The 10151-nt window shown below is 44.3% G+C and overlaps 1 protein-coding gene across 2 annotated transcripts in view; it reads left to right on the top strand.

The window, feature by feature from the left end:
• Positions 1-8740: 8740 nt before the first annotated feature.
• The window catches only part of GYS2 (glycogen synthase 2), a 41442-nt gene continuing 40031 nt past the window's right edge, over positions 8741-10151 (top strand). Inside the window, exons 1-2 of one of the 2 annotated variants that reach the window (XM_074539207.1) lie at positions 8741-8756; positions 9166-9390. In XM_074539207.1, coding sequence (XP_074395308.1) covers positions 9270-9390 — 121 coding nt within the window. In that variant the 5' untranslated portion in view covers positions 8741-8756; positions 9166-9269. Of the gene's footprint in view, positions 8757-8847; positions 9026-9165; positions 9391-10151 lie in introns of those variants that run through there. The other variant, XM_005492723.4, reaches the window with a different exon arrangement.

Raw genomic sequence — 10151 nt, 5'->3', positions numbered from 1 at the left:
CCTTCCTGGCTTTGTTCTTACGCTCTTCTCAGCAATGAAGTAATTCAAAGTTGTGTGGTGGGACCTTGCAGGATTCTTGAGTGATGTGCATGAAGAGGCATCAGCTGTCTCAGGGAACAGGGAGTGCTCCCTTTCCCCTTCTGGTGGTGTTACATACTGATTTTTGAAGGTCACCTGGCTACAGTTATCAGGATTTTTCACTGACTGCATCCTCACCCATTACAATGTAGGGTCAGACCTTGTTCTGTGGTTGGCCAACTGAGACCCAAAGGGACATTTTGAGCATCCATGGTCCTGGTGCTTGAGCTGAGGGATTCTGTTACCTGCTGTCTGTCAGCTGCTTCAATCCCCTCCAGGTGCACAGGGGAGGCTTTTTTTGTGAGTGATCACAGACTTAAGATCTTTAGTGCCTAGACATCAAGCAAAGAGAGAACTCATAAAAAAAATCTGTTCTGTTTAAAGACAAAGTGGACACAAGTGAAGGAGGAAACTGAAGGAATGAAGAAAAAATTGGTTTGTGTGGTGAGAACTTTTCTTGCACATCAGCAATTTTTTTCTTTCTACTTTCCTGTTTTTCGTCATCTGCTTTTGGGAATAAGACATCATGAAGAAACATTCTAAAAAATTTAGGCAGCAGTGAATAGCCATTCTGGGTGTTATGCAGGATTAGTTCCAAATTGTTAAATAGGAATGAGTATCCTGGGTTAGTGCATTTTAAGCTTTTACAAATAGGCTCTTTAGCTGTTACTTGCATCCACTGATGCTTGTAAGACCTATGCAAGTGCCACAATGATATTGTGATTATTTTCTCTTAGGAATCTTAGCACACACAATCTTTTATTTTCATTGCAGCTGCATGGCTGTAGAATAGCTTCCCTCTGTGTGTTTATACAATACCAGCCTATCACCTCCTGTTACTTGGAGTCTATCCACAATTTAGTATTATATCAACCATATAAATTCCTAAATAACAATATTGCTATAGGACATCTGTGGGTTTTCATCCAAATATAATAGGTTTATGTTTTCTTCTGTATGCTTTGTTTGTTCAGGCCATTGATACACAAACTCTGCTTGTTTTATGTGGGTTTTGGCCACATTCCTGTGTCTCAGGAGGTACTTTGGTCACTCCTCGGCCCAGCAGAGACCATTGTGGTGCTGTTGGGCAGAGCAGTGCAGCTAGCAAGAAGAAATGCTTCAAAACACTTCAGAAAAGTGAGGACAGCCTCCTCTGTTCACTCACACAGGGTAAGATCAGTAATGTTATTTTAATTGCCATAAGGCTCTGGACCCCCTTGCATTTGCAGGTACACAATTACTGGAGAGCAGAAAGTCACCTTGATTACCCTGCAAATGTACATATTGACACACAACAAGGGACTTTACTGACTTTCAGTGTTAAAACATGTACTTTTTTATTAGTCAAATGATAAAATTGGAACAGGAAATTGAAGGCACATTCAAACAGTGAGTGTTAAAATGAACACATAGCTGCAGAGGGATGAAAATGTTTCATAAATGTATTTTGAAGACTTGTAGTGCTGATGTGACTTTCATACCAGCTAACTTAGAACTGTGGTTTATGGTAATTAGGTGACTTCAGTTGCTCACTGAGTTCCTCTTACCTTGTGTTTACAAACTTCATGTTAGTTAACCTTGTGCTGCAAGGAAATGCTATTTCCCCTGATTTACAGGTGTCAGTCAGACCAATTAAGCCACAAACTCTCAGTGGATTGTGGATGCTGAACTTCTTGCTGTCAGTGTGACAAGTAGCCCAGAAACATATAGGAGTCAGATCCTTACATTGTGCTCCTGTGGCCTCCCAGGGCAATGTCTAATTTTGGGCATTTCTTCTATAAACACTTCTCCCCTAATGCATGTGTGTGAATCCAGCCTTATGCAAGGCAAAGCTTCCAAAGCCTTTCTGACTACAGTAGCCAGGGCCTTCCTAAAATCCACACCAGTCCCTGTGGTGTTCTACATTTTTATAAACTGCTCCTGAGATACCATTGCTGTGTGAGCTGTTATTCTGTGCCAGCAAGGGAGCTGTGCAAATCATGAACTTGGAGTGCTCTGTTGGAGAGGTCAGGCTCAGGAGGGCTGGATTTGCTCAATATCTGAAATGAATCATTTACCTGCAAACATAAGCAACAAGGACCAGGCAGTGGCTATGCAAAGTAAGACTTCTGAGTAAATATCTTTTTCTTTACGGTCTTCTCTTTAATAGCTCTCTCTTCAACATTGTTAGGTATGTTTACACATTCAATACCTGAGGTAAAAAATCCAGAAAATCTGTCAAAATAGCATGAAGGTGGATTCCTACCAACACTGATTTCTGGAAGGAAATATAATTCTTGTTCTGTGAGATACATTAAATAAATATACAAAGGGAAGCAAAAAAAAACCCAAGTTTTGCTTGAGATACAGCTTTCTCTGTGATGCTAATTCTGTATCTTGGGCAATAAGGCAGAAATGCAATGATTTCCAAAGCCTCTGTTCACTCAGCAGTCTCCACCAGTACCAGATACTGGAATACTCTCCCAGTATCACTGGGAATCAGTCTAATAACCACATCAAACTTGATTTTCCTACATACAGTAGTGGAGTCCCTGATACTCTGACTGAAGATAAGTCTAGAAGAGTATTTGTTGAACTTTTGTTCATTTGTCTGAGTTTGTTTTTCCCATATAAAATTGCTGTGCAGAAGGAAATAACTTTAATGTTACTTCTGTACTGGTTTGATTCTGTGTGTTGCAGGGTTGTTCGGTTGGGTTTTTAAAGATAAAAGACAGAAGAATAAGGAGAAATATCTTTTTTTTATATATTTCAAGTGCATTCAAGTCAGTAGAGTGGCTCTCAAGGAGGCAGAAAAGATGTTAAGACCATCCTGACCTTAGTTCAGGAACATCTATTGCACAGAGTAGGATTTATGCTTGTTTTGTTGAATGGAGTTAAATTTCAGTATGTTAAATTTTAAGGGTTATCATGGCATAACCTGTTTTTTATAAAGTCCTCACTATACTTCCACAGCTGAATGAATGGAAATGCCTCTTTCAGCCCTGCACTTCTGTTTGCAGCAGTCTTTCAAAGCATAGAAGCCTTGGTTTGCAGCCAGAGAAGTAAAATGATGCCAGCCCTGATAACAATTCCTCCAAGGTCACTCAAGATAATAGATGTAATAAGAATGCATACCTAGTCTGAGCATTTTAACATGAGAAAAAATGCCAACCCAACAAAAACAATAACCACAAAAATCACAAGAAAAAGCAAACCTGAGAAGAGTTGGCTTTGATGTAACAGAAAGGAAGAAGAACTATTGGAAGCAAAGGAGTCAGGACAAAACCAGAAACTTCCAGAGCATATGTTTGCAAGAGCAAATAGTGACAGGACAGGGGACAATGGCTTAGCACTGACAGAGAGGAGATTTAGATTGGATATTGGGAAGAAATTGTTCCCTGTGGGGGTGGTGAGGCCCTGGCACAGGTTGCCCAGAGCAGCTGTGGGTGCCCCATCCCTGGCAGTGTCCAAGGCCAGGCTGGATGTGGCTCTGAGCAAGCTGGGATAGTGGAAGGTGTCCCTGCCCATGGCAGGGGGGTGGAACTGGGTGGTTGTTAAGGTCCCTTCCAACCCAAACCATTCTGTGATTTTGTGATATATTTGGTAAGTCAGGCTTCTGTCTCTCTGTGATTACAACTTTTAGTCAAGGAGAGGATACCATAAATTACACCAACATACTGACAAATTCCTATGCTAAATATGATAGAAACACTGTGTTGACTTCAGGAAATTAATAATTATCAAAGCAAATACATGTGTGTATATCTTTGAAAGTGTTTGTGTCTTTCTACATGAGTCTGAATTATAGGTGGGGGCTTGGCACCAAACAGTAGAAAAGAGGCAAAAGAGTATGTTAGTCTTACATTTTATTTTTCAAGTTACAGCTATTTTCTATTACAGAAAATCTTGGTGTCTCTCAGAAATTGTTTGCATGTTCCTGTGCATTTATTTCCCAGTAGAATTAGTGGGATGTTTTTAGTCTCTAATGCCTAGTGCCCACCTGAGATACAGACAGGGACACTTTTCCCTCTGCAGGAATGTGAGCTGTATGTCCTTCCTTTGTCAGGAGATCACTTCAGGTACCTGGGATGAGGTGACTTCAAAAGCGAACATTCCCAAATCTCTGCTCACATGGGAAAATGGCACACATGAATTGTAGCATAGATTATGCATGGAGCAGTGCTATCCCTCAGAGGGATACCTGCTCATCACCACACTTATTTTAAACTTTAAATGGGATGGTGGTATTCTCCTTTATATCCAAGTTGCAGGATCCAGCTTAGTGGCCAAGCTACTCTGGCATAATTTTCCACAGCCAGTTCCAAAAATATTAACCTTAAACTTGCCCATGGCATGCTGATATTTGCAGGATGGCTCTCATTGTCACTCCTGGATGAAACAGTAGAGACCAAAATATTCTGCAGGGCTGGGAATATGGTCAGCCTCTCAGACCAGCTGATAGGAATGTCTTTGATTTGGTGTGTCCTGAAGTCCATGCACTCCCAAGTTCCTAATTAAGGACAACACATACCAAGTGTCACTGAGAAAAATCCATTGTGTCACATCAAGTGTTTTGTAGCCCTTTCTGCCTCCTGGCTGTTTCACAGGATTATTCTACATGCCTGTCCTCTAACTGGAAGAAAAATTCTCAACTTGTGAGAGATTTGGATCAATTTCTGGCCTTGCACAGCCAGGGCAGGAGTGAAGGGCATCACTTCTCGGCTGGGATGAGATGAAGTTGCTGCCAGGCAGGCAATGAGGGCTGTCCCTAGAGCACTTCTGGGCCCCTCCCTGATCTCCCCTGGACTCTGCAATGACAAAATGACAGGGACACTGGAGAACTCATGTGAATGCCATCAGTGCCACCTACTGCTCTGTGTCACAAGTACAGTGTGTGTGCAGCAGTGACTGCTACAAACCCTGTCCTTCCCTCCTCTCTAATTTGACTCAATGTCTGTGCATTTTTAACATCCATGTCTAATTTTTTTCTCCACAGTTAATTTAGGCAAACCTGGAAACCACAGTTGTGTTCAGAGCAAGCCAGTCCTAGACAATTATCTCCTCTTAAACTTCCACACATGGAAAGTGTCTCTTCCCCTACAGGCACCTTCTCACTTGAAGCCAGGGAGACTGAGGTTGATATTCCAAGAAAAAAAGGTTGTCTGGAGTGGTTCTGGTGTAAAGGCTGTGGTCTGAAGACAACATCCACAACTTACTTCTTGGGGTGATATACTGAGTGAGTTTTTGCAGGAAACTTTGCTCAACCCAGATAGGAGCTGGATCAAAGTGTGCAGACTAGACAATAGCCTAGAGGCAACACTTTCAAAATGAGATTTAGGTAGAGCAGAATGCACACCATCATCCCTGAATCGCTCTCTCCTAGAACTCTAGAAAATTTGGGAAAAACAATACACACACTTTGTATAATTCTCTCCAAAGACCTTGCAAACTCAGCCTTCTTATTGTCCAGTATTCTTGCAAACAAAATTATTTCACTTCTGTGGGCTGAAAAAGAATTTGGTGAGGTAACAACTGGTGTCTGGCAGAATTGCAACGCAATGAATAATGTATTACCAAAGGGCATCTGTACAGTTTGTGATAAGAACAATATGAGAAGCTACGCTGGATTCAAAACCAGTCTCACTGGTTTCCAGATTTCTGGGAAATATTTTAATCAATGTTATATTTTAAAAACTAGACTTTCTGGTATGTTTCCACCTCCCCACTTCAGCATCCAGCCTCTGTTTGGTGAAAAAGGAACAAACTGGAGGATGATAGTCACAACCTTTCCCTGCCTTTGTGACAAAAATGACACATTGTTCTAGTGGCAGCAGAGGGTCCATTTCAGCACTTGCACCTCACTGCACCTCACAGGGAGGACAGCTAAAGGTTGCCCTTCTTAATATCGGAATACAGCTTTTCTTCTGAATAGCTTTTATTTTGTCTTACTATATGTGCACAGCAACACATGGCCTCCTTTATGGCCCTAAACCCAGATAACTCCAGCTGCACCCCAGATATCCCATAGTTAACCCCTGCAGGCCATAAATATAATGAATAGGGCCCTTTGCCCTATGGCAATTAAGAGAATTTGCAGGGATGAAAGTTTCTGGACTATCTGTTGGAGCTCGCCTTTCCTGGGCACTTCAAATATTTTTCCCTCACTAACAGAAAAACAGGAATTTGGGATGGCATTGTGTGAAAAAAAACCCTCCTTGAGACATGTAGATTGGATAAAATGAAATGTAGTCAGAATATGAAGGAATGCTGAAGTTCACTGTGCTACTGAGCACTTTTTATCAGTAAAAACTGATTATCTCCAAACTGCCAAAGGTGAGTTGCTCCCAGGTTCACTCAAGGATGGCATTGCCAGTGCTTGTGGAATTATCTCATGGTATCTGAACATTCTTTCTAACTCCTTTGCCAAGGTTTAAGGAATTATATAATATTTTGTTAAATTCAAACAGTAAAATAATTATCATCTTATTACAAACAGAAGCTGGAAAAACATGACACTCAAGAACCTGAAAACCACAGATTATGTGAGGAGTTTGAAAAATTTAATGCTAAACTTTAGTTCATTGTTGTAAAATCATTTGCATGCTTTTCAGGCTTTTGAATGCTTAGGGACATAGGTATGTCAGTGAACCAGTACCACTGATTATCTGGCATTACTGCTAGAGGGTTTTTTAGAGGGATGGAACACCTCTGCTATGAGGAAAGGCTGAGGGAACTGGGACTGTTCAGCCTGGAGGAGGCTCTGGGGAGATTTTATTATGGAAGAGACACTACAAGAGAGCTGCAAAGGGACTTTTTACAATGGCCTGGAGTGACAGGGGTGATGGCTTTGAGCTGAAAGGCCCTGGCACAGGGTGCCCAGAGCAGCTGTGGCTGCCCCTGCATCCCTGGCAGAGTCCAAGGCCAGGCTGGATGGGGCTGGGGTAGTGGAAGGTGTCCCTGCCCATGGCAGGGCCTGGAATGAGATCTTTAAGGTCTCTTCCAACCCAGACCATTCTGTGATACTGTGGTCCCTGGAGAGGTAAGTGATGTGAACAGTTTTGATTTCAGCACCCTGAGAGCTGTGTAAGGACCTGCAGAGCACAGTGGCCCCCAGGAGCAATGGGGATGTGGCCCCCACACCCACAAATCCATCAGCTTTCCCTCAGGGAAGCTGCAGCTCCTGGGATTTACTCACAGTGACGGTGATCATGCTCGGTGCGGTCAGTGAGGGGTGCCAGGGGCTCAATGCACCCCTGTCACCTTTAAAATGAGAAGTTTGACTGTGTATATATTTCCACAGGGTGAGGAAAACCTGTGGGATGGGGATGAACCTGTCAGCTCGTTTGTTCTCTGTTCTCCACGCCTCACCTGAGGTGGCCTTTGTGCACCCCACAGCTTTAGGCCTCACCCTCAGTGTGAATGTCCCAGGAAAGGAATGAAACTCTAACTTGGGCACATCTGATGTTCATAAATTGTGAGCCTTAATGTATTACTGGTTTTTCTTTTAAATAGCATGGTTTTTTAGGTAGTGGATGATCTGGGTTCCTACCTACTGCAGGTAGTAAAAGCCACAGCTGCTCCAAACATAATGGTTCTCGGCCAGGCCTCTTTTTTAGAGACTGGTGAATAGGGCAGCTCAAACCATAGAGACAAAATGACACTCAGCCAACAAACCCCTGAATATCCCGGGCCCCTTACCAGGCTCTTTTCTGAGACAGCTCCAGTTCTTAACTCTGCAAAAAAAGGTTTCCCGCATCCTTAGGTATTTTCAGTGAGCTGTATCCACCAGCTCAGAGATGGGTCTGACTGCCGTGAATGCAGAGAGGGTACAGAGTGTGGAAGTGGAAGAGCAAGTCTTGTGGGGGGTAGGTACTCTTTAAGGCAGGCTCAGCTGTGCCATGCATTATGTATTATGTCTAAGAGACTTCTATGCTGATGCGCTGCCTGTCTCCTAAACCAATCGTCAGACTTGCTTTGCCCCAGGTGAGCTCAGAGCCTTTCCTCCTATGCCTGCTGCTGCAGTGGTATTCTCCACAGTGCCAGAGATGTCCTGGAGCTCACCTGGAGATTTGCTCCCTGCTGCACTGTGGGTTTTGGGCAGGTTGTGCTCTAAGCTCAGAAACAGAGCCAGCTGGCACAGCTGTCCCAGAAGCACTGGCTTCTCAACCAGATGCGTAATATAAGCATCTAACAAGCAGGCAGCTGCTCTGGGGAGGTGTGAGGATCTCAGGCTGTGAGTTAGGGACCAGCATCTCTATCAATGTGTGTTCAGTGCTTGCAGCATCCCAGCTCTGTGCTGGAGAAGACAGGGGCATGCTGTGCCCTGACATGGTACTTACTAAGCTCCCTGGGGGGAGGACATGGGCCCAGAGGTGAGGAAAGACCTATGGCATAGAAAAAAATCCAAACAGGTGGAAAATCAGGACTGCAAGGAGGGGCAGAGTGCATGCCAAAACAGGGGTAGAGCCTTTGTAGCTCTGTAAAAGCTGGCAGGACTGCAGAGCTGCTAAAGCAGCCAACAGCTGATGCAGAGTCCTGGGAGCAGAGCTGGAGATAATTGTGGAGAGAGGAGATGAGGTAAACTCGGGCTTACAGACTGCTGAACTGAAAAACAAGAGCTAACATCATTTTATCTGGCAAGGAACCTGAGAGACATCATGTAAAATGAGTGTACTCTAACTCCTGCAGATGGCCAGCAGGTAGGAAAACTCCAGGGTGTAAGGGGAGGGTGTGTCTGGAGGGGAGGACTCAGGGGCTGGACTCACATCAGGTGGTGAACTCAAAGTGTCCTCCCTGTTGGAGTTAGCTCAGGGCGGTGCTGACTTTACAACCCTCCAATGTCAGCTGCTCCTGAGGTGCTGGTGGAGACTGAATGCTGTGGTTCAGGAGCTAAAAATCTTTTTTTACCTCCTTCTGAGAGAAGACAAAGAAAGAGCTGTGGCCCCAAAACAGTTGAGACCTTTCTCAGGTCAGTGTTAAATTCTTACCTCTCCCAGCAGCTGCTTCTCAAGCCCTGAGGATTTCACTGAGCCAATTTAATGCTGGTGGTCAGACAGTTTAAACCCATTAGCTCCCAGCTATCTGAATAATTTTCTCCTGGGATCCCAGCACACAGGCAGACTGCTCTAACCAGAACTGCAGAGCACTGCCACGGGACCTGGACTTTGCTGACTGCTGTGGCCTGCGTGGTGAGCACTCAGGGGCTGAACAAAATGCCACTGGCGAGATCCCTGTCCATGACATCTCTGAATGGGCTTCTTCAGTGTGAGGATGAAGACCTGCCCGTGGAGGATTTGTTGCTCTTTGAAATTTCTTGGGAGGTTACCAACAAAGGTTTGTACCACACTTGGGGGTTAGTATTGCTGTTTTCTCAGGAGTGGAGGGAGGGATGAAGGGCTGGAGAAGAAAGGCATTCACAGGGAGACTGGAGAGGGCTGCAGAGCTGCTGGACTGGGAGAAGTGCAGGTGTGTGGTTGTGCATGCTGAGCATGGGCTGCATCTGCCTGGGCTTGTGTGGGATGGGCAGAGCCAGGATGTCTCTGTGTCTTTTTGTGTTCCACCACCACGGAGGGGGGGTTGAACATCTAAGTGATAAGTCTGAGTGTGCAGCTATCTAAATTGCTTTGCACATACTTAGGTTTTGCCTTCCATGCAAATTCACTTAGGAATGTCATGCATGGAAATGAGCTGTACAACAGAGATCAGATGCACAGCAGTTTAGCAGCCCCCCCTCAGCCTTCCAGAGCAGTGTGGAGAAGAGGCCAGGCCTGGAAGGGGAATAAATAAATAGAGCTGTGTACAGCCACTGAACAAAACCCAGGAGTCAATGACCAGCGGCCTTTGTGTGCCAGCTAAAACTCTTCTGGACTGCTCTTTGCAAACACAGGTGGTGCCAGACAGGGCTTCATTTGTTCATTGGTTGATGCTGGTCAGGCAAAGGGCACGCTGCTTACTAGGCAAAAATCCTCCTGCCTCTATTTCTAATTCATTCATCAAATCATCCCCTTTCGGGTAGGTATAGTTCTGCAAGCTTCCATTTTCACTGCAAAAGTGAGTTAATATGAGTAAATGATTGACCTCCTGTGTGTTATTGT

The sequence above is a fragment of the Zonotrichia albicollis genome, chromosome 4 (assembly GCF_047830755.1).
Source record: "Zonotrichia albicollis isolate bZonAlb1 chromosome 4, bZonAlb1.hap1, whole genome shotgun sequence".
Classification (NCBI taxonomy): domain Eukaryota; kingdom Metazoa; phylum Chordata; class Aves; order Passeriformes; family Passerellidae; genus Zonotrichia; species Zonotrichia albicollis.
This window is presented reverse-complemented; position numbering and strand designations above follow the sequence as displayed.